Source organism: Entelurus aequoreus, linkage group LG12 (assembly GCF_033978785.1).
Source record: "Entelurus aequoreus isolate RoL-2023_Sb linkage group LG12, RoL_Eaeq_v1.1, whole genome shotgun sequence".
NCBI classification, from domain to species: domain Eukaryota; kingdom Metazoa; phylum Chordata; class Actinopteri; order Syngnathiformes; family Syngnathidae; genus Entelurus; species Entelurus aequoreus.
The window spans coordinates 13,111,056-13,136,233 of NC_084742.1; the positions used below are offsets into that span (position 1 = coordinate 13,111,056).

Consider the following 25,178-nt stretch of genomic DNA (forward strand, 5'->3'; position numbering starts at 1 on the left):
GGGCCAATTTAGTGTTGCCAATCAACCTATCCCCAGGTGCATGTCTTTGGAGGTGGGAGGAAGCCGGAGTACCCGGAGGGAACCCACGCAGTCACGGGGAGAACATGCAAACTCCACAAAGAAAGATCCCGAGCCCGGGATTGAACTCAGGACTTTCGTATTGTGAGGCACATGCACTAATCCCTGTTCCACAGTGCTGCCCACAGTGGAGATGTAACGATATAAAAATGTCATATCACGGTTATTGACACCAAAATTGTCATGGTTATCATTATTATCGCGGTATTGTCGAATGTGTGGTATGACGTTTTTTTAATGGGCAAAAACGTTAGTCTTTTGTGTTCATGTTAGCATTCAAGCTAACTTGCAAGCTACAGCTAGTCGGTTCATAAGTTTATTAAAGTGTGGTAAACAATCATTTTAATTTAATACGGTAATACTGTCGGGAGTCATTACCGTTTATGGTTGCATCCCTAATTATAGTGTTTGATTTTACCCATAATATAAATCATATAGCAACCATAGCATCATTTTTTAAAAATCATTATCACAGATCTCTCCATCTGCTGTTTGTGTGTATGTATGTGCATACGGGACAGTTGTTAGCGCAAGTCATTCAGGCCAAACAACAATTTTTATTCAGTTTAATGTGTAATTGTAAAACATATAGACGCATATTTTTAATATGTTCTTGTAAATTAATAATGGTAACAAATCCTGTCTTTGACTGACAATTGATTCTATATTATTATTAAGTCTGGGGCCATAACATTTTTAATATTGCGAATCTGTGTACTATGTTTTGAATGTGTTTGTCTTCATTTTAACATCAACGTGCCAGGTGCCTGGAGTTGGAAATTAGCAACATATTAATGTTCATTAATTTGTATTGTAATTTTTTTAATAAACCAAATCTAAGTGGAAGAACACAAAACCGGAAAAACGGTTTGGTTCGTCAGAGTCGTAGAAATGTGCATGTAAATGTCTCTTGTTTTGAAGGCATTACCGGAAGCCCCGCTTCCCCCGCTGGTAGGCTTGACAGGCAGAGGTCCGAAGAAGCAGAAGGGCTGAGCAAGCCGGAGGCAGCAAGACTGGAATAAACCTTGCAGTCTCAGCCTCAGCCTCAGCCTCATGTTTTGACTTGAACTCTTCTCCTCCGGTCTGTCGTCTCAGCTGAATTGTTGTTATCCTAATATTTAGCCGCAAAACCGGATGGAGAAAAAAGAAGAGTGCCGAGTCATGGAGCTTTATTGCCTCGAGTCGGACTCGGTGGTGAAAGCCCAGCCTGACCCGAACATCCTCAATGATCACAGAGTGTTGCAAAGTTTATTAACAACCGAGGACAGGTTTTTACCTCAATGCTCATATATCCAGCGGTTCCAGAAGGAAATTCAGCCTTATATGAGACGAATGGTTGCAGGCTGGATGCACGAGGTTTGTGCCTGTTTTAATGCTAACAAGCTAACAAGCTATCTTGGTTGTTCATTATTTCCATGTTGCTGCACATTTTCATCCTCAAGTGGATGTTTTTTCTCCCCATTCGTGTGGACTGCTGTGACAATTGGGTGAGGATGACTCACCAAAAGGCGTGGGAGAGTCGGAAATTCCACCACGAAGACAATTCAGCCTCTAAAAAGTAGCCTAGCTTGACTATTTACATTTGCTAGCAACTTTAAAATGACCTCTTTTAAAAAAAAACTCATCTCAATTTGTAAAAAAAAACACTTTTGTGCTTTGCAATATGTTTTTTTTAAAGCGACCAGGGTTCACTGGAGGCAGCCTGCATGGCAAATTGGAACTTTTTGTCGGAATTGCATGCACAATATTCATAAACGTCTTGACAAATCTATTTTAATGTTTGCAACAAGGAAGCAAAATGTCGAGGCGTGTTGCTTAACGACTTCTTAGTGACCTTGTCGGACTTTGCAGAAAATCTGCAACAATAAAATGTGCATTATTGCACAGCTTTTTGTATGAACCTCGTCTTTAACATCCATGTTGTTTCAAATGCACTTAACAATGCGTGGATTAACATTTTCTATTTTTTATTTCCAGGTGTGTGAGGAGGAGAGGAGCAGTGAAGATGTCTTCCCTTTAGCCATTAATTATTTGGACAGATTCCTAGCAGTCATGCCCACAAGAAAAAGTTTCCTGCAGCTGCTGGCTGCTGTGTGTATTTTCCTGGCCTCCAAGTTAAAGGACAGCAGGCCGCTATCAGCGGAGAAGCTGTGCATGTACACAGACAACTCCATCACGCCTTCAGAACTGCTGGTAAGCAGACCCTTTCACTGTTGCAGGCAGGGGCAATCAATGCAGTTTCTTGATTGGAGGGGTCATATTCTAATGCTAATGCTTTCACGGGAAGCTTCCAATCTTCCTTTTAAGTGCTGTGTTAAAAAAAAAAAAAAAAAAAAGGCCAGATTCTTGCTTGGGACTGGAGTGTAATGCCATCTAGTGTTCATACTGAAATTCCATAGATGCTAAGTCTATTTTCGTTGCACCAGAGCAAAGAAAAGCAAAAAAAATCCCAGTAATAATTTAATTTGCATCAAAGTTGCTGTGTGTTTATTAATTCATACAACCAAATTTTGATGTAACACGCCATATGTTTAATTAAAACAAGTCCCATCCTATTGTGTTGCTCTACAACTGCTTAGGGAAATGACAAGTGACTTATTTGATGGTCTGAGCCTACATATTCCTGGATATCCTCACAGGATGGCCTGAGGAGAGCCTGCTTCTTCAGCTAGACGATAGATGTGGGGTGGGTGGGGGCATCTGTCCAGGAAGTGAGCACATTTGCTGCAAAGCTGCACCGCGTTCATTCAGCAGACTCCACATTGGCTTAAAGCGGGTTAAATGCAAGCATGTGTGCATTAGGTTTAGTACTGCATGCTGTGACAGGTTGTCCATTATCTGCTTGATGTTGTTTACCGCCTGTGGGCTTCACACAACCGGCAACAGTATTCATATTGTCAGAATAAAAAGGGCAAAAAGAGAGCATGAATAATGTTTTTGCGTCATTCAACTCCTGGATGTGTGCCACTAGCATGAATGAAATCCTCAAAGGGGCCGTTAACTTCAATCGCTTGATGGCAAATATTTGCCCTTGATAACAGGAAGTACATTCACATTTGACACCTCCCTCACTTATCTCTCTTTTTCCACTTATTTGAATCAGCGAAGATACAGCACACACACAGTGGTGTTAATTTGGGTCATGTTAAAAGTCAAATGACTCAATACCTTTAGAAACCTACACAGTGTCTCAAATGTTTGACGCCAATGCACTTTTGGTGCTAATAATATGTCATTTATTCATACAAATGCAAATGAGCATAAATACACTTGAAAATATGCCCATGTGAGCATAAATGAGGCCAAAAAAAGTAGGTAGTTATGATGATAATACAAGGATGCATTGCATTTGTCTACATGTGTACTACAATAAGCAATTTAATTAATGTGTTAGGTCTAGGGTTTTCAACTCATGTGCTCTATCACAGTGACTTTTGTTTACGATAAGCACTAACATTTATGGGACTCTTTTTACATTGGAATATTTACAACTGAAAAAAATGTATTTTGGAAAAGTTTGTAACCGCATCATGTTGTATCATTCGATATGAACATGTAAAAATACTCAATGTTAGGACTGGGCCATTAATACATTTTGCTGGATGATATATTGTCCCACAAAATCAATGCTAATGAACAATATTTTTTTAAGACCAAATGAAGCGCTAATGAAATCATAATACATAATAGTAATGCAGGTTACCATTTAAAACAACATTTCTCATTATGTTTTACCATTGTAATTAGAAGGTCATATGTAATTATCCAAAATAAGTAAACAAAAATAAAATGTACTCTCAATTTGTCTTTTGCACTTCAATAAATATTGAACAACTTGAAGTGTAGTTTTTTCCCCAGTTGGAAAAACTAAGTCTGGTGTTTTTTTGTCTTTTTTTTGTTGCTATCACTTTCCAACAAATGTTTATACTGGCTCATCCGTCCGTGTTGTTTGGCTCATCTTGCTCATTCGGTTTGAAGCTGAAATATTCCCACACTGGAACATTTGGCTGTGCAATGATATTTTTTCCTCCTAAATTTCGTTACCTTGCGGGGCTTTTCACGAGCGAGCAGCTATTCGCGCGTCCTGTGTGAGTGTAAGATAGCGCCCCTGCCCCGCCCATCAAGACAAAGATTGTCGATGACTGACAGGAGGATTCGCTCCGTTCATTTACTTCTGCTAGTAAATAAACGTGCTTAGTTGTTGAGAGCAATGCACAGAGTGAACCCTCTTGCACCCTAGAGACGTAAAAAAAACAAAAACATGGACATAATTACGACAATGTTGTAGTTCATTTCCATATTGTTAATTGATTTGACTATTGGTTCATGTTTATTTAATGTACATATTGGTCTGACCCTGCGATGTGCTGCTGATAGCTCGCAAGTAGGGATGCAACGATTTGAAAATGTAATATGATTGTGACCAAAAGTATTATGGTATATTTCCGTTTGTGACAGGAAAGAAGGCGCTCGCTGCCTTGGAGCGGCTCGTCACATGTCGCCGCTGTGCACACAAAGGATGTGAGGAATGAGAAAGGCACGCAGATGATAAGATACTGAGGGCTTGTGGTGCGATAGAATAAAGGATTTAAAGGACTTGCTCAGTATGTTTACATGCTGTTGGAGGAAATTGGTTTTTTTATTTGCAAGATTCCTCCGTCATCGATGCTTTGACCGCGACCCGAAAGTCTTGTCTTTTTCGCTCCTTTAGCTTTCGTGTGTTGCACAGCATCTGTGTCATGATTGTAATAATTGTACTGCATTTACATACTTTATTGTTCCTTTGGGGAATTCCAATCTTCAGCAGCTGACACAGATTTTATAAGTAAGGAAACATAAAACAAGATTAAAAAAAATAATTAATTGTACTAAGGGTGTCCCGATACAAATGTTTCACTTCTAATACGATACCGATATTAATCTGATACAATGTCAGAAATCTTACATACTAATTGTGTAGTGTGTAAGTGTAAAAGTTTGATCAAGTGAAATTTGTCAAACAGAACAATGGTAGCTATGAAAAACACTAATCTATTTACTAATAATTGTCTGGAATGGACTTATGCTGTATTTAAATGGAAGTGGAGTGGTAATTGTTTTTTGGCGATACCAAGTGGCCACAATAATTAAATTAAGCTCATGATGCGAACACGTTTGTTACTGGATACATTGTAATACGCTTCCGTCTTGGAGACTTTGTCTGTGTAAGTAATATGCAGCAATAATTGTTTGATACTTGTTTATATTGACCAATTTGCTCTTTTAGACCGCACTATTGTTCAATGAAGGTGCTATTGTGTGCTTAGCTGTTGTGTAGCTGCTAGCTCCTAGTAGCCTACGTATAGCCTACCACGTTTACCTTTTTGTAAATCACTTGAGTAAAATACAAGAAAAGACCAACCTGTGTGCTTATTTAAAGACAATTAAATGTTGACGGGCTGTCCGACTCTGTCTCAAAGTTTATATCAGACCTTTTACATGAAATCCGTTTTTTGGGGGGGGCTGATATCATACCGATACCAATGTCGAATCGGAACACAATCAAGCAGTACACAAACTGTGCAGTTCAACTCTGTAGTCATTTTGGCAACTCAATTCTGCAAATGTAAATCCTGATTTTCTTGCTTAGAATTGAGGTGACTAATATCTGTGATGTTTACTTTTTTCTCACACACACACACACACACACTTGTACAGCCAAGATTTAAATTGCCAGGTAAAAAATGTGTGCTAAAAGGTCATGTCAAATTTTAACTGCTTTCGTTTCACTAGAAGAGAACTGTCTCGTCCAGCTGCTCTGTTGTATTTACACGCAACAATATATTCTCATTTCTCCTATTGTCTAACCTCATGGTCGCACACTTTACCCACATCCCTGCAACCAGGCAATCAAGGTATCTGATAGAGAACCTGTGAGGTGGCATTATGAAACACAAGCTTTTACATTAGAAGATTTTGTCAATTTTAGCACACTAAAATTGTTTTTTAAATGTCTAACTAATCATGTGCTGCTGGTCTCTCGTCTGGCTGTCGGACGTCAAGGCTCTTGCAGACTTGACACTGAATCCTCAGTTAGTGGGGACTGTGTGGTTCCAAAGTTCAGAATATCTTTTGGACAATCCACCTTTTCTTCTAACGGACCCAGACTGTGGAACACTCTTCCCACTAAATTAAAATGGCAATAAGACCTAAACCTCTTTACCTGACATCTGAAACTGTGGCAGAAATCAGATCAAAGTTGTACACATTATTAATGTATTGTACATTTTCATTCATTGTATATTTTGTAACATATTAACACATATTCTGTATCCTGTGGACAGGTGTTAAAAATTAGCATTTTCTCACAATAACACTTAAGGCAGTGCATCTGGTTTGTCCAATGTAACTGTTATGGCCATATCAAATAAATCAGGTGGTTTGTTTGATTATTATACTCCGCCTTGTCTTGTTCTGCATGAAAGACACTTGAAGAGGTTTTTCTGCCGTTCTTCTTTTGACGGGGACTAAGAATAAGCAAGTTAAAATGGACAAAAATACCAGGGCAGCAAAGCCTGGTCGGCCTTGGGGTAGGGAGAGTAAGATGGTAGTGTCGGCCATGCTGACAGTGCAGCGAAGAATTCTTGAGTAAAAGGACAGCGTTTTTGTGACGCGATCAAATCGTCATTTAACAGTCCCTCCAGGATTTCGCAAGGTCACCAATTCACGGAAAAGTAACCACTCTGAGTACAACATCAATATTTTTCCAATTTTTGTTGAAATCCTGTGCTTTTTGAGGTTAAGGTTTCAAGGAACACTCGAAACATTGGTAGCAAATTCACAAAGTTAATTCCATGGTCTTGCCTCAAAACAACTCTTTGAAAAAGCTGCTGCAAATTCTGGCATTTTGGGCTACAACATTTTAAAAAAGCCAGCGAAATCCTGGAGGGACTGATTTACAAACTGGATTGCATATTTAGTGTGGGTCCAGTTTGCGACGGCATTGTTTCTCCAAACACACCTGGGTTGAGCAGACATGCAGAGTAACAAGGCGCTTGCAAAAAGCGACCGTATTTATATAGCCACCTACTGTAGCCTAGGCAGCGGTAGTTGGTTTTGCAGCGACTGATTCATGTGTCACCTGGATGTTTCAGGATTGGGAGCTGGTGGTGCTGGGCAAGTTGAAGTGGAACATGGCGGCGGTCATTCCCAACGACTTCGTGGAGCACATCATACGCCGGCTGCCCCTACCTAAGGAGAAGGTGGCCATGGTCCGCAAGCACACGCAGACCTTCATCGCACTATGCGCCACAGGTAGTCCCACCTTGACCTAACCCTCGGTCTTCACCAATACCCCCCCCCCCCCCCCCAACACACTGAAAGTTTTCCCACGCGTGCAAGCATTCCCCCGTCATGAGTCATCATACATGTGACCTATTTCTCGCCTCTCCTATCCCACAATAGCTGACTTCACTGCGCTGCAGGCCCTGGAAATCACCGTGTCCATCCTTCTCCTATCCTATCACACCAACTCCTCCTCTCCTCCTCATCCGTGTTATTTGTTGACAGGGAAGCCTCCAGGTTGAAAAAGTCATGGCGACGATCCCGTGATCTCCCTTCCTTTCTTCCTTCCTGCTCGGCCTCGTGTCCAAAATAAACATTTTTTTTCCCCTTCAGTTTTTCCTCTCTCTCCTGTTGTCTTATAACATTCCCCTGCCTGTGCTTGGAATCTCACTAATATTTTCATATCCTGGACAGCAGCGCTGATCCGACGCTCAGTTTAACGTCACGCTTTGTGTGCCGCCGCCGCCTTCTCCCTGCTAACTCAATGGCAGGAAATGCAGCAAAGGAGGTCACTTGGGGGCAATAAAGACCCTCCTATCAGCCCAAGACCGTTATTGCCTTGATGTAGCCTCACACTTAACTTTATGTATGTATGAACATTTCCTATCACCATTGTTGTGACCTAAATTATCAGTTATCGCGATATTGTTTAATGTGCTCAGACTGAAATCCATTGACCAAGTATTTAAAATGAATAGACAGTGTTAGAAAGCCCGCTATTTTACATGTTTTGTGTTTATTGCTTATCGTTCACAATCTTTAGGGACAAGAACACAAGTCTTTTTTTTCTTTCTTTTTTTTTTAATTCTCAAGATGATAAAAACGCTTGTAAGATGTGGCTAACGGGAGTCACCATCGTAGCCTTCAAAGCCCACTAAAACAACTTCAAAATCCTTCATCAACGCATTATGTACACACTGCAAGTATACTGCTGCGTTCCATTTACCTGGGAAGTGGGAAGTCGTAGCTGGGAACGACATCACAGCCGAGTTGTGAGCGTTCCAGTTACGATGTCGGAAATGAAGATGGCCACATCCAGGAAAGCTATTTTGGTGCTTGCCTTGTCTAAATACAAACAACTTATTAAAAAAATATGGACTCTTCCTGCAACCTTCAAACACGGTGGATGAAAATAAAACACAGACGCTATTGCTAGCGATGTAGAATGTATATATCATGAAATGAATGTAGTTTACACTACAGTGAAGTTGCAAAATATAAATGTACAATACATTGTATATGGCTGATTTACTGCGACAAAAACTAATCCGAAGTGCTAAGAACGTATATTAAAGAAGCGGATATGATTGTTTACATCCATAGCAGCCATCTTTGAAATAAACTCGGGGATGGTGAGAATGCTCCAACTTTCCGAGTCAGAAATCTGACCTTGAGGGGTGTTCCAGTTGAAATTTTGACTAGGAACTCGAAAATTCAGACTTCTCAGTACAAATGGAACTCACCATAAAATAATAATAATGTAGTAACAGACAGGTTCATAACAATATGTACAATATTTTCAGTATTTTGGTCATTTTAGGCATTACGGGAACTTATTTACTTGGCACATTTATTTCTCTTCCCATAGCAAAGCACTTCCGACTTTCGGCAATAAATGTGTCTTCCTACTTTCAGAAACGTCTGTTTTTTTCATGGCAGACTTTGTAACAGACGACGAAAATTGCTATTTTTGGGGCAAATGATGATTCATAACCTTATATTTTTTAACCTGTATATATGGTGGATGAACTGCTGGTTATAGAAGCGAGCACAAAGAAATTGTGAAACGTTGGAACAGACGGAAACTGAGAGTCAGAAGACCGTCGTTGATTGAAGCTGCAAATGTGGAACTTGGAGCCAAGCTATGCCGACATAAATGGCATGCTTACCCAAAATCAACTGGAAAAAACGTCCCATCTTGACCAAACATAATAATATTGATCATGATACATGCAGCACATCATGCTTGTTAGTACACTGTCAAGTTAGCATTGTACAAACAAAACATGAAATGTGGGCTAATACATTACAGATACTGTAATATAATTGTTCATGTTTTTCAGTCAGTACATATTGGTGGTGTGTTGTGCATTACAAACCCAAAAGCCATTAGTTGCTGACACAAGAAGCTAGCTTACAGCTAATGCCGTCGCACGGCGATGTGTCACTATGCTAGAAAAATAGTACCTCAGTGTTATAATGATAAATGATAAATGGGTTATACTTGTGTAGCACTTTTCTACCTTCAAGGTACTCAAAGCGCTTTGACAGTATTTGCACATTCACCCATTCACACACTGATGGCGGGAGCTGCCATGCAAGGCGCTAACCAGCAGCCATCAGGAGCAAGGGTGAAGTGTCTTGCCCAAGGACACAACGGACGTGACTAGGATGGTAGAAGGTGGGGATTGAACCCCAGTAACCAGCAACCGTCCGATTGCTGGCACGGCCACTCTACCAACTTCGCCACGCCGCCCCGTGTTCTTACAATAAAGTTTATACAGCTTAGTTATTATACAGGTTACGGAACTTAAATGAAGTATTGTTGCCGTTTTTTTGGATGCATTTTTAAAGTAATTTAGAGGCAGAATGGATTGCTCCCATTAGCTACATTGCTAGCCACCTAGAACGAGCCGATTTTTACAAATTAGAATGCAAATAAAAAAATGTTTTGACTTCTTGTCTCTCATAAAACATTTTAACAATAAGCACAATTCCAAATAAAATGCTGTTCCCCTTTTAACAAGCATGTGTGCTAGAAAAGGAAGAGACAAAAAAGGTATATTTCTGGACATATTTGTTTTGCTTTAGTTTTTTACTTTCTTTTTGTCCCCCCTACATAGAGATGGGTACAGAGTTTTGTACTTTTATAGGTACCGAACAAAGTCCGTATCGATTCACGTAAAATCAAATAGTACCATATTTTGATAGCTTTTGTTACACGTGATGCCACTTCCGGTTGCAGACTGTGCACTTGCTTAAACACTTGGCGGGCAAACAAGTGTATTTGTAGCAGACTGCCTCAAGTTAATGTTGTACTTTTCCTTGCCAACAAAGTAGGGATGTACCCATACAAAAATGTAATATCACTGTCATTATCACAGTGTTGTTGAATGTGCTCAAAAAGTGCTCATACACACTTACAACAAAGTTTTATTAAAATAATAAATAGCCACACAATATACTTACTTGGCAGAAGAAATATGTTATATAATGATATTGTTTTGGCTACTCAAGAGCCATATATTTTTTATGTTTAAATATGTTAACTTCTTCCGTTTTAATTTGTAAACTTTTGTGTGTTTTTAATGATAAAGAAAAAGCATGTTGGGTACGTCACATCCGGTTTGTGATATCACACAAATTCACTTCCGGTTGTCATATTGCTTCGAGTATTGATCAATATGTCTGTTTGAGAACACATCCTGTAGGTTTTATGTACACAATTGAATACCTTAGTTGCTCAGACAGTATGAGTTTAGATTAGGGAATGTTGGTTTTTTGAGTAGAAAAAGACGATAATGTATCTTGTGTTCATGTTAGCACTTAAGTTAGCTAGCGCTAGCTTGCTTTCCCAGTAAATGAGCAGTGTCACCAGTGCTTGACTTTATCAATGGCATTAGTCATGGTTTTACGATAATTGTTATTAAAAACCGTAATACTAACAGTTGGAAGTTTTACCAAAGTTTGTCATTGTTTATCGTCACATCCCTGCAACAAAGCAAGCAAGCCTGATAGAAAGTTCTGAAAAGTAAGGCTTCAATTTTAAAAATACACTATATCGATGCTATTTCACATTGGATATGCTATACACATGATAACAATTAGCATTTGCGATTATGCATGATTTCAACACCTCTAAATTTGGTATTGAAATCTACAACTAAGATACATGTTACAATCAAACAGCTGTTGTGTAGTGAGTACAATACTTACAGTATAAATACTTTGTAGGACTCAACAAAATACAAGACCGGGAACATTCGATTTAATCTGAAATTAATGTTTACTTGCAAATGAGACTCAGAAGATGCGAAATATATCAACTGGAAAGTACATTTATCATCAGCTCACTTTTAAATGTTAAAAAATTAGATTTTATTATTAAGCAAATTAACATTGATTACTACATGAACACACAAAAAAGTAACAAAAATTGGTACTGTTGAGTACCAGATTCAGATTAAATGTGAAAGGTACCCATCTCTACTCCCACAGCATCTATAAAAATATACTGCACACGCGTCATGGCCTTTTAAGCCAAATGTGACCCAATATCCCCAACTCGTCACCCCAAATAGATTGTAGTTTTGTATATACGTATATATATATACTGTGTATATGGGTGTGTTTTAGTGGTTTGTGCCTGCTTCCTGTAAGCGGCCACAGTGAGCAAAGTGCGCGGCAGACTGCTGTGGTTGCACAGTAATGTTAATGTTTGGAAGTTTTATAAGTAGTCCTATGAACAGCTGGTTCTGGGACAAGCAAGAAGGTTCACGATGGCTCGGACACACATTCATCATTAGGTTATTCATGTTGCAAGTTGCAAGTTCATAATGCAAGTTTTTATTGCAGGAATTTTGTAGAAGCCCTCGTTTTAAAATGTTAGCGCCTTCATTCAACGTGTCCAACTTTTTTTCTCCGCAAAGGATTAATAACATGAAGCCCTTAAGAGAAGAAGCCACAGGGAGACGCTCGTGTGGAAGCAGAAATAAGTTTGTATATAAGTATTCAGGTATAATTTGAACCTGTTTAACGAGAACAGTCCTGAAGAAGCCAGTTTTAATTGTCACATGACCCCTCAGCTCGTCGCCTTTTAGGTGAAAGCTATCAGACTTAATACTAAAATAGGGCTGCAATGATTGATTAAACCGATTAATTTGATTCAGTTTTCCCCAGATTGCTAATACACTTGTGGCCGTGGAGGCGTGGCTAGGGGCGTGGTCTATATGATGTTCTCATAATTTGCATGATCTGCCGTGATGCATATATTTTCTTTTAAAATGTTAAAAAATGATATATATTTCTGAATGTATTTTTTCTTATTTTGCTTTATTTTTCAGTTGTTTATTGTACAATGTACTTTTGAGAATTTCTAACGTTTGTAGAGACTTTCTTTTAGTGACATTTTCTTTATTAAAAACGGCTATCAACAAAAATCTATTCTTTTTCTGGTATTATTGAAGACTGTACTCGTGTTTGGAGACTCTTTACTTTTGTCGCTGGATGTCCACGACGAACATGGAGCACATGGATTTAAATGGGTGTAATTCTGAATTTTATATGGTGCTTTAACCATATTGTGACCATGTGTGTTGACTTTTTGTGTTGGTTGCAGTTTTTTTTCTTCGCACCATGACTAGGGAAGGTTGTTTGGATTGGGTCATATATTAATGAAATTAAATAAGTAAACATTTATGGTCATTGACCTGAATTACTCACATTGTCCACAAGATAGTGGAACATTTGCAGCAATTAGATTGTCAGATGTTTAAAATTGATTTGGAAACACCCTGGTGCCCAGATTCTTTATTAAAACTCATGACATCACGTGGGCCAAACTTAGGACGTCGACTTGCTGCACATGGCCCGCGATCCGTAGTTGGGACACCACTGGCTTACGTCATCACATTTGGTTTTGGAAGTGCTGTTTCGGCGGCTGAATTCTCGGTGCATTACTAGTCAATAGTGCGCCAATATTAGTCTATATATATCCATTCATACATTGTTACTTACATTTGTTCTCATGTAAAACTCCCTAATCTTTAAAGGTAGGGCAGCTTTCATTTTGCCGGAACAGGCCGCCATGATCATGTAGGGGAAACACTGCCATTAGGAAAAAAAAGCGAAGATTCATATTGTGGTGTTTTTGTTAATCATTTAATGAGCGTAACTAATAATTTATTAAATACGGACCGCAAGGAGTGCCTGGAACTTTAAATATGCGGACATAGATTCCGCACGTCCTCTGCAATAGAGCGTACATGAGTACAGGGGTATGTGTGTGGCAGTGAACAATGTTTTATTTTTTATTTTTACTATTGCAAACATTTTAAAAGTGCAATTTGAATGTTAAATGTTTATTTATTAGAAGAAAGAATGAAGTTTAGGACAGGCAGAACAATGGTTTATTTCAACTATTTTCCCTATTAAGTGTTTGATCCGATTAATCGAAAAAACTCCATTACTAAAACAATCAATAGCTGCAGCCCTACCCTAAAACTAAATTCTTATGTTCTAATTTAAATTAAAGACTAAAATTGAGTTCTGCATGACGTTGTATGCTTCCAACTTGAGATTAAAAATGATATGAACATGTCATATCAAAGTTAACGTGACCAACATTATTGCGGTATTGTTGAATCCGCCTATAAAGTACTTCTAATTCTTATATAATGTGCACAATTTAATAGCTTGGTTGCTCAGACAGCAATGTGTTTAGGCAAGTTTGGATTGGGATACTTGGTTTCTTAAAAGGGAAAGACATAACGTGTCTTGTTTTCATGTTAGCTCATCAAAGCACTGTTAACTGTTGGGAGTTTTACCGCCTTTTATCATTAATATTGTTTATTATACCCCTACTTCCAACTTTATGGAACAGTTTGGGGAAGTGCAAAAAGGTGTGTTTGGTGTGGAAGAACTTGACCTGTAACCTCCCAAATGCTCACATTTTACCACAGACGCGTGACAAAGAGTGGAAGCAATGTGCATGCGCTCTCGAGCGCGCGTTCTCCAAAAAGGGCGAATAACTGTCGGGTTTTAGGCTTGTGTTGCTTCAGTAGTCTGTGCAACATCCATCCGTGTGCGTTCAGGCCCTTCTGCACGTGCACTGCAAGGACTCGTTCCCAGAAGCCCAGGCGCGGGCGGCAAGTCTGTGGATTCCTGCCCTGTTTTTCTAATCATGACTTTTTCTCCAAGGGGGGAAAACATACAAATTTCCCCCTGTTTTGGAAATTCAGACCCTGGGAAAGTGAAGCACTGCTGCTGTGCGACTCGTTGCTTAAATAGTCTTCTGCTTCTTCTACCAGACGACCGGCTTGCCATGAACCCTCCCTCCATGATCGCCAGCGGCAGCATGGGGGCCGCCATATGTGGCCTGCAGCTGGACCACAGCGACCAGAGACTGGCTCGAGATAACCTGACCGACCTGCTTGCCAAGATCACCAACACAGAAGTGGTAAGCGAGTGTAGACAATACGAGAAGAGGAGCGATTCGGAGCTGTTTATCCTTTGCTGCTATAAAGAGCAGCGGCAGAGCGGGAATGTCTCCTTAAAACTCCAAGCCCACATTCTTGCGGTCGCACACATGCAGTTTCTGCTGGGGAGCTCTTTGCCCCTCCTAATGGAGAAACATGCTCACCACGGAGATCAGATTTTTTTTTAAAGTGCATAATGTTAAATAGTATAGTTTGGACCACTTTTTGGCAGGCAATCAATTCTCGAAGCAATCAGAGGTTGAACCCGGAGTCTTAATTCTTCATCTTAGCAAGACATTTTTAATGCAGTTGAGGCCTGCTATTATAGCCGCCATCTTTTCTAACTTGTCTACTTACTGTATGTTTATTTCACCCCCACCTTATTATCTTTGCAGCTGTGGAGGGGCACAGGTAGTGGGAGGGTAAACACTGACACAAACAAGCGTCGCAAAGTGGTAGAATAACTGCGATCGCTCCTCTCCAATTACATAAAATAACTGTCGCATTTCAGAAAATAGGATAGGATAGGATAGGACTTTATTGTCATTGCACAAGTACAACAAAACTATGTTTTCAGCACAAACCCGTTCAAAATTAGACAAACAAACAGTGTACATGGTTACAGAACAGGAACGCTGATGGGTCGCCAAAGGCGCCCCGTAAAAGATAAGAAAAAGGTAGGGAAGAAGATGAGTAAAAAAATACAATCTAGACTGGGCTCCTAAGGGGGCCTAGTCTGGAGTGGGAAAAAACCTCCATGCAATGCACACATAAACATGTTACATTTAATCACGACAACTCGCAACAGAGGGGCGAGTTGTCTCGAATAACTGTCAAAATAGAAGAAAAGAAAGACAATAGACTGAATTCACAAACTCAACACTTGCAGCACGTATAATAATCAATGTGTTTGCTCCTCGCCAGTTTTGTAAAACAACTCAGTCAAAATAGAAGACAATTGGGTGACTCCAAAACAATCCAAATAGCCGAAAGGATACAAAAATAATTTACTGCAATCACTCCTCGGTTTTTAACGTAGTGACCTATTCCTGGTGTGCAAAAAGGCAGTGAAGCAATCCAAGTCAAAACCTGCGGCATATGACACCTCCCTATGTGAGCAAGCATGCAGCAGGTTTTTGATTTTGTCAATGGTTTTAGAGTCATACTACTCTTCTAATGAGTTCTGTCAGAAAAAGGAGACTATTTCCTACAACTGGCAAGGAGCAATCGCATAAATCATGACACGTGCATCAGGTTTGGACTTGGACCGTTTGAGTCACTTGTCTTTTATATAAGTTGTTTAATAAAATGTGACATTATCGTATATAACTGGTAAAGAGCAGTCAAATTAATTATTACATATACCGCAGGTTTTGGCTTTGTGGATTGAGGATTTCCTTTCTCCATGGGGTCCTACTATTATATTGCTACTGAGTTATTTTTAAAAAAGGTCAAATTTATTGTATGACATGTGCTGCAGGTTGTGACTTCTTTTAGAAAAAGGTGACTATTGTTTACAACTGGTGAGGAACAATAGCAGAAATTATCCCGCATCTATTCAACTTAATTAATTGTTTTGGAGTCACCTACTCTCTTCTATTTTGACTGAGTTGTTTTATAAAAGCTGTCGGTTATGGCATATAACTGGCAGGGAGCGATCACATTTCTACACGTGTCGCAGGTTTGGAGTAGGTTGATTGTTTCACAGCCTTTCTGCTCTATATCAATTGACTGCTTTTAGAAAAAGATGCTTCAAACTGAGAAGCTATCGCAGTAAATTGTACTGAATTATTTTATTTTTTAAAGTCACATTTATTGTAGGACATGTGCTGCTGGTTGTGAATTCTTTTAGAAAAAAATTGGTGAGGAGCAATCGCAGTCATCTTTTTTATTTTTTAGAAAAGCTGTCGTTATGGTATATGACTGAGGAGGAGCGATCACATTAATTATATATGTAACTAGCGATATGTTATAACTGTCACTTTTTCTGGAAAAAAATCAATGGACGTCAAAATAAGCCACAAAGTCCCAAATTGGTAGCTCAAAGAGGTTGCCTTGTAAATAAACAAAGCAAAGCTATGTGGTTTAATGAAAGCAGAGAAGTTGGAGACAATTGTGACCTGCGAGGTTTACTTTAAAATATCTTTTTACTTTCTTCTGTTTCTTTTTTGGAAGCTTTTTCTCTAAAGCATCGTTAGTCCGAGTAAAACTTAGCAGCAATGTTTAGCTCACAATCAACGCTCATCAACAGCGACCTCGTCCTGTGCCGCCCGGAGCGCCGCCAATCCTAAAAAGGCCACACTTCTGAGGAGCACCGCCGCCGAGCTTTGTGGTCGCATTGCTATGGCAACGTGGGCCCCACAGCCTCCTCCGCCGTCACAACAGGCAGCTTCATCGGGTTCCAATTACCCGTACATTTCAAAGGAATGTTATGTGAACCTCCTTTGTCCCCCCCCTTTGCGAGTGGCGGTGCATTCTTGAAGCAGCCGGCTTGCGGCCGACCCACGACCTCCCACGTCTGTGAGTGAGGGAGAGAAGGTGGTGGTAGTGGGGTGGGGGGGGGGGGGTGGGGGGGGTTTAAAAGACAAGCTGTCCAATAACATCCGCTCACACTGTCCTATATTGACTTTTTACACCCCAAACCGTGTGGAGGTAGGGGTGGGGGTCTTCTGGACTTCCACTGGGACAAGCGATGGCTAAGGACCTCATCACAGGTCTCATGTGGCTGGTACCATTGTTCTGGACCACCTAGCTCCGCTTTTATAATTCCCAGCTGGTATGCCGTGCATGTGACTGCATTGTTCTTTCATGAGCCCTTCAGGTGTAAAATGTGTCGTAAATATGTTGACAGGTTTCGTCAAACATTTACATGACAAAGCAAGTTAGAATTTACAGCATTTTCTGCACTTTTACCAAATCCTTTCTGGCGCCCCTGTGGTTTGTGGTCAAAATGCTTTGTAAGACATTGGGGTTTGCACAATATATTAACTTGGCCACCTAAAAAAAGGTGGGAAAGGTAAACGGGGAGGACCATTATCGTGACAATACGCTTTGATGACACATTCTCCCTGTGTTTTGACAGCAACAAGCAAACGACCGTGTCCTCATTGCAATGTCAAGTCCTCGCTAGTGAACTAGCGGCTAACGTCACTCCATAGTGTGAGTCACTAACCCTCTACTCCATTGCGGTGAATAAATATTTCTTTATCACCAAAAGACAAGGAATAGCTAAACATGTTACACTACACACCATAGGAGGATACAATAAGCCATTCTAATTTCATGTGAACTCTTGGATGTAAACGAGGGTGGGTGAATTGTTACAAATATTGACCGTAATGATACCAAATATAGTACCAGTATATGGTCAAAACTACAGTGATTAGGTAGATATTTTTTATTATTACAATTTGTTCTTATTTTTATTTTTTATTTTTATTATTGTTACAAGCTCAGGAAACAAGTCCCTGGACAAAGGAGGACTTAAAACAAAGGATTTAAATCTGAGCTAATAGTAGTATTTATTAGGACTGCACGATTAATCGACATTGATTGCACACAGAGGTTTTAATTAGCGTGATAACCGCGAAAGGTGGAGGTTTTTTTTTCCTTCTTCCCTCACCGGCATTTGAGTGACAAGACATGTTCGCCATTTAGAACTGTTAGCCTCGCGTCCATTGCGTCCTGGCCAATCAAAAGTGTTTAAGGAAACAGCATGTTTGTGTGCGCTGCAATGTAGGAAGCCAGTACGTTAATAACCACTTGCTCCTTGGAATAAGTTTTAATGGTGACTAGGCCTGGGCCCATTGTCAATAAGTCAATCAATCTAACAATAAATCAAAATGAAGTCGAAATACTTCGCAGTCATTGATAAGTCCGTGTGTGTTTGTTTTGGTTAGTCTACCGCTTCAAACAGGGAGAAAGAGGTCTGCATCGCTCTCAGCACCTGAGCACGTGTATTAACACACATGAAGCACAAACGTTGCCTCCCTCACTTGTGAGAAGTTCCGCAAAGAAACATAAAATAGGAAGAAACAATCTGATTATAAAGCCAGATGTCCCATTGTGGGAAAATTTCAGCTTCGAATCGGCTGGGCAATATGAGCCCATCAGCACGGACAAACAAGCGAGAATGGCAACAAAAAAGCAGACAATCCGACGTAGCTTTTTAGTTCAAAATTTATCCAGGTTAAATTTGAGAGATGAGAGTCCACTTTTTAGTTTTTTTATTTAGGATCAAATTACAGTACAATGGTAAACAAAAATACAATAATTTGAAATAGTTTATACATTTTTTAAATGGTTACCTGCATTATTATATATTACACTATAAATACTGTATAGTTTTTATTGATTATTTTTACTGTTTAAGGTAGTTAAAGTACCAATGATTGTCACACACACACACACACTAGACAAAAGCTCTGAGTGTCTGCATAAAGCCAAATATTTTTCAAAGTAAATTCTTGCATATTCTAATTGTGGCATCATGAGACAAGAATATGGTGATTGACAGTCTAAAAGTAACTTGTCTTCTCTCACTCATTTTCACAGTTTTATGCATCTATGTATAAATATAAAAGTCGCACATTGAATCGCTTTCGCAATTGTGGAGAGAAAAATCGCAATTAGGGTTTTTTCAAAATATGTAGCCCAAGTATTTGTTTCGTTTTTTTTGCACTATTGAATTTATTTTGCTCAAAATATTGTAGGTAAAAAAAACTGAATAGTAATTCAAATATTTAATTGATAGCCTGTTTTTGTCTCATAATTGTCGCGGGGGGTGCTGGAACCTATCTCAGCTGCATTATGGCGGAAGGCGGGGTACACCCTGGACAAGTCGCCACCTCATCGCAGGGCCAACACAGATAGACAGACAACATTCACACTCACATTCACACACTAGGGCCAATTTAGTGTTGCCAATTAGTGATCTTGAAAATGTAAAGTATCAATATGTGCCAACTCTGACTAACTCAGCATCTCTTAGCGTGTTGGCTAAGTCTCTGTGTGTCTGCCAACTCTTAGCCATACTTGCCAACCTTGAGACCTCCGAATTCAGGAGATTGAGGGGTGTGGGGCTAAGGGGGGAGGAGTATATTTATAGCTAGAATTCACTGAAATTCAAGTCTTTTTTTTCTTATATATACAGTATATATATACAGTATATATATATATATATATATATATATATATATATATATATATATATATATATATATATATATATATATATATATATATAGAAAGAAATACTTGAATTTCAGTGTTCATTTATTTACACATATACACACACATAACACTCCCCTACTCATTGTTGTATTTGAAAGTGCAATGCTTTGCAGCCAGTAGCACAGCCTTTGAAGGAGCATAGGTATGGGCAGCATCTGTGAAATTTAATTTGCAGGAAATGAGTGAGTTTAGGGTTGAATTGTCCATCCTCGTTCTATTCTCTGTCACTATCTTTCTAACCATGCTGAACACCCTCTCTGATGATGCATTGCTGTGTGGTACGCACAAAAGTGCCTTCATCAAATGCACCAGAGTCTGGAATCTTCAATCTCTCCCTAGCATACCCCTTCCTCTTCGAGCTGTCCTAGATGAACTGAAATTCTTGTTTCCAATCATTTTTGAACTTGCAAGCGTATTTCTTCTTCTTACTCGTCGTCGCCATGACTGTCTCTTCTGCGTTCTTCTGCTTCGTCTCTGTTATGCTTTTGGACATTACTACTTGCCGTAGTTTTGAAGCAATGCATGATGGGAATCTGGATGTTGTGTGTCAGTGTATTAACGTGCCGGCTGGGATAAACACACGCTGAGAAATAGCTCCGTGCCTGCCTACTTTATGGGTTATAGATAAACCTATGGATAACGGAGACATATATAATAGTCTCCTTCTTGTTGTGTGTGCAGTTGCGCACTGAGCTCCAAAAGCCGTAGATGTTATAACGTGACTGGGCCGGCACGCTGTTTATAAGGAGGAAAAGCGGACGTGACGACAGGCTGTCCTCACTCCGGTCCGGCTGGAAATCGGGAGAAATTCGGGAGAATGGTTGTCTCGGGAGATTTTCGGGAGAGGCACTGAAATTCGTGATTCTCCCGGAAAATTTGGGAGGGTTGGCAAGTATGCTCTTAGCGTGTCGGTAAGTCTCGGCGTGTCGGCCAACTCCTAGCATCTGTTAGCGTGTTGACCAAATCTTAGCGTGTTGACTTACTCTCAGCATCTCTTAGCGTGTCAACCAACTAAGCATGTTGACTAAGTCTTGGCGTGTTGACTAACTCTTAGCATCTCTTAGTGTGTTGACTAAATCTCGACGTGTCGACCAACTCTTATGGTGTTGACTAAGTAAGTCTTGGCGCGTTGACTCTCGGCATCTTCTAGCGTGTCGACCGAACTCTTAAGCATGGTGTATACTCTCGTGTCATGTAACTTGCGTAAGCGACGTCGTCTTGCCCCCTCCCCCTGCGTAGTTTACGTGCATGTCCCAAAAATCTGAGGTTGACGCAGACCGCAGAGCTGTGATGGGTCAGCTTTTGAAGAAGAGGTTCTTGACCACAGGCGAGCCGAATTTGTCCCGTAAATGTTCAAATTATTGTATGAAATAAAGCAACAGTGATTAAACATTTGCATGAAAATGGATATTATGTACTTTATATCTCTGTGCGCTCTAAAAATAATACTGAATGCAGCGCTTTTCATATAGCGGTGTTGTTGCATCACAAAGTACAAGTCAGACACTCTTAACTTTTATTGCCAAACCTCAGTAACACATGACCATACACATCAACATCAGCATGTCGTTATAATAGTTGAGTTTTATTTTCAATTACATGATAGCTCGGTCTTGCCCCATGTCTCATCAACCGAATAGTGTTGCAAATAATAGCGTCCTCTGTTCAGAAGTTGCACATTTTCACAAAGGTATTTTCTTCTGGTTTATAAGTAAAATGTTGATTAATAGTAAACTGATGATTCTGACTGATTAGTTCCAGTGTGGACAGAGATTTAGATGTGGTCACTGTCACTCTTTACAAGAAAATAAATATCTAGTCAACGACAGATGCGGTTGCTCCCTTAGTGTTTAAGAGAATTACAAGGCTGGCGCCACCCCCTCATGGAAGAACTATATACCGTATTTTTCGGAGTATAAGTCGCACCGGCCGAAAATGCATAATAAAGAAGGAAAAAAAAACATATAAGTCGCACTGGAGTATAAGTCGCATTTTTTGGGGAAATTTATTTGATAAAACCCAACACCAAGAATAGACATTTGAAAGGCAATTTAAAATAAATAAAGAATAGTGAACAACAGGCTGAATAAGTGTACGTTATATGACTCATAAATAACCAACTGAGAAGGTGCCTGGTATGTTAACGTAACATATTATGGTAAGAGTCATTCAAATAACTAGAACATATAGAACATGCTATACGTATACAAACAATCTGTCACTCCTAATCGCTAAATCCGATGAAATCTTATACGTCTATTCTCTTACGTGAATGAGCTAAATAATATTATTTGATATTTTACGGTAACGTGTTAATAATTTCACACATAAGTCGCTCCTGAGTATAAGTCGCACCCCCGGCCAAACTATGAAAAAAACTGCGACTTATAGTCTGAAAAATACGGTATCAATCAAGATGCCGTCAGAGGGACGCAAGCTCCCCGCTGTGAGAGTATATTCCAGCCTTAAGCGTGTTGACTAACTCTCACTATGTGTTGCAGGACTGTTTGAGGGCGTGCCAGGAGCAGATCGAGCGCGTGCTGGCCGCCAGCCTGCAGCAGGAGAACCGGGCCGGCGGGGGCACCAAGTCAAGGGAGCAGCAGGACCAGTCTAGCACCCCGACAGACGTGCGCGACGTCAATTTATGAACTCCAATGACAATCTATGAACTCTTAGCGATTAATAAATTTCTCCTTTTTGTTCTCCCGCCCTTCACCCACCCCCTCACCTGTTTTGTACGTGCCACATTTAATCAAACAAGGTATTTAAGAATCTTGAAACTTGATAGTGCCTTAGGTTTGCCACTGCGTAAACCTGAATATATTTTCATACTTGAAGAAAAATAGCTTACTGTTATGAAATATATATATTTCCTTTGAAAACCAAAAAACTGATAGTGTATATGAGCTAGTATTTAGTTATGTTACTCGTTTAGCATTTAAAGCATACAGTTATTCAGTCAGTTTAATCCAGGGGTTCCTCCTGAGCGTTTTAGGCCAGAGGAGCGCCCTGGCCGGTGGCGTCCTCCATCTAGTCTAGCACCTGTAGCGCTGCTACGAGTCACGCGGAAGCGGAGCAGCGGGCTGGGCCTGCTCACACAGGAAGTCGTTACGTTGGCGATCCGGGACGAGCTAGCATGTCGGTTTGCGGAGAAAGGATGAGTCGCAGGTTGTGTGAAGGTGGCGAAGGGCACGCGCAGGTTTTGTGAGGCGGGTTTGGTGTTGTGACAAGAGAGGAGAAAAGGCTAAAGGTGTGGATGGATGCTTGGCCAAAAGGCAGGAATGTAAGCTAAAAGTCTCTGCAGGGGGAAGAAGAATTCCAGGTTCTGATGTCCTGGAATGCTGTTTAGCTCTGCTGCAGTTCCTCCTATCACCACTTAATGGAATATTAGAGCGAGGCGGGATAGGAACGATATTGATGCACTTTGAAAACACTCCTTAAGAATGGTAAGGGGATGGTGGTCGAGGAGAAGTCCTTTGGTTTATTAGGGTCTTTTATTTTGTTGTTTTTGGTTTCGGATAGTTTTTTCTTTTAAGTTATTTGATTTTCTTTGTTTTTTGGGGGGCTGGATTCCCACGGGGTCATGAAAGCTTCGACTACACAGAATATTTCTCTGGAACATACACTAGAAAAGACAAGTCAATCATAGACTTAATTTTTTTTTATGTTTATTTAACCTTACTTGAATTGTTCATTTATTCATAGCCAAACTTTCTTATAGTTCTGAATATCCTGTGTTCCTATTTTACTCTTGTCGGCTCGTTCTGTTTGTGCCATTATACAATGTATGAGGTTAACGTAAAAAAAAAGAAATGCCACATTTTTTGGGTCATTTGTGGGGGGCGGGTGGAACCCCAATGTTTTTTTTTTTATGCTTTAATCCTGAAAAAAAGTGTATGCTTTGAAAAATGGGAAAGAGCTGATTCCAAAGTGACACGTTTATACACGTCATTCTCTTGCTGCTACAAAGCTTTTCTTTTCTAGTCTTAAACAAAGATGCCTAATTGTGATTCAGTCGTTTGCTGCTATTATACATGAGTTTTTGTTGTATACTTACGAGTCTTGGCTTTTTTGTTGTGTGTCTTATGAGTGTACTGGATGGAAGGTCACAGTTTGGTGCGGGACTGGAAGTACTCTTGGATTAGCGTGTGTTGTATTCTTTTATCGTGTATCCTTATAATCAGTTGTATCTTTTGCTGCTTACCTGGTTATTGTTTGTGTACCTCAGGTTAAATTAGGGCGTTACCTCATCACATTCGTCACACACTTTCTGAATTTTGGGGGACGCTTCATCTTTTCTTTACTTTTTTTTAATAAAAAAATGTCTACCAAATTCCCCCAAAAAATAAATAAACCAAAACATTTCATATGTGTGGTGCTGCTCAAAACACGCCCTGTACTGTAAGATGCATCCAAAAGAACAAAGTTGTTTTTCTTTCCATACTTTGACATTCATCTGACTGATTCTCAGCAGTTTCATTGGAAGTAAGTGGAATTTTTAATTTATGAGGTACCACCACAATGTTGTTGTTGGTTGTGTTCTAGATTCCTCCCCCACTGTCCCCATGTACAACCACACAATGTACCTCAACAATTTCTCCTCAATAAATTGGCTAAAAATCACAAGATTGTGTCTTTCCTGGCCTTTACGGGAGCAGTCTTCCTTGTGGCCGCTAGAGCGCGACATTGTCTTTACAGGGCCGCCTACAAATGATGTCACTGCCATCTGTTTGCGCATGCGTCAAAAGTCAGCCACTTTCAACTTTGTTTTAATAGAACATTTATAACAAATGTAATTGTTAAAACAGGTATAGTAAAAAAATACGGAAAGAAAATATACATCTAATGGGAGATAGTCTTAGTAAATGAAAGGGAAACAATTAAAAACAATGTAAAACAGTCGTTTAACAGCTTTAGTACATTAATTAATTGTAAGAATTGTATGGATGACAAGTGACATAGTTCTTTAAGGTTATGAAGGATGGTTTTGTTCAGAATAAAACAGTTGTGAATTAAAAAAAATGTACCCATGACAATTTTGTTTAAAACATTTTATATCTTACTTCCGTTCCCTACTCGACGGCAGATTTTCCAAAATAAAAATGGTATTTTACCATTTTAAAAAATGGTTTGCGAAAGTTTTCATCTTAAATACACAAGTAAACTAAAAAGGTCAGCAACTTTCATCTTTCCCCATCATTAATTTTTCCTTTTAAATTTCAACACTGCCTGTTTTATCTTAGCTTTAACTACGGTGGTATATAAGCTTACATTTCATGGGAATAATAATTTTTCGTTTATCCAAATACTTTCAATTCACTGAATTTTTGTAAAATTTTGAGCAAAACC

General features: G+C 39.6%; 1 protein-coding gene across 2 annotated transcripts; it reads left to right on the plus strand.

Moving 5' to 3' along the window:
* The first annotated feature begins 1,003 nt into the window (after positions 1–1,003).
* LOC133661515 (G1/S-specific cyclin-D2-like) lies at positions 1,004–23,805 on the plus strand. Of its 2 annotated transcripts, XM_062064767.1 has the most exons (5): positions 1,004–1,434; positions 2,056–2,271; positions 7,212–7,371; positions 14,430–14,578; positions 22,331–23,805. In XM_062064767.1, exons 1-5 carry the CDS (start codon positions 1,213–1,215, stop codon positions 22,475–22,477), a joined length of 894 nt encoding a protein of 297 aa, XP_061920751.1. In that variant the 5' UTR covers positions 1,004–1,212; the 3' UTR covers positions 22,478–23,805. The 2 variants fall into 2 exon arrangements, with proteins under 2 accessions (XP_061920751.1, XP_061920752.1); XM_062064768.1 differs by lacking the exons at positions 14,430–14,578; positions 22,331–23,805 and adding an exon at positions 7,522–7,733.
* The last annotated feature ends 1,373 nt before the right edge of the window (positions 23,806–25,178 follow it).

Bases quoted from the DNA above. Each gene is read 5' to 3' on its own strand.
- LOC133661515 (XM_062064767.1), top strand. From the start codon at position 1,213: ATGGAGAAAAAAGAAGAGTGCCGAGTCATGGAGCTTTATTGCCTCGAG. The intron at 2,272-7,211 runs GTAAGCAGACCC...TGGATGTTTCAG, and splicing joins TCACGCCTTCAGAACTGCTG to GATTGGGAGCTGGTGGTGCT. The intron at 14,579-22,330 runs GTAAGCGAGTGT...TATGTGTTGCAG, and splicing joins AGATCACCAACACAGAAGTG to GACTGTTTGAGGGCGTGCCA.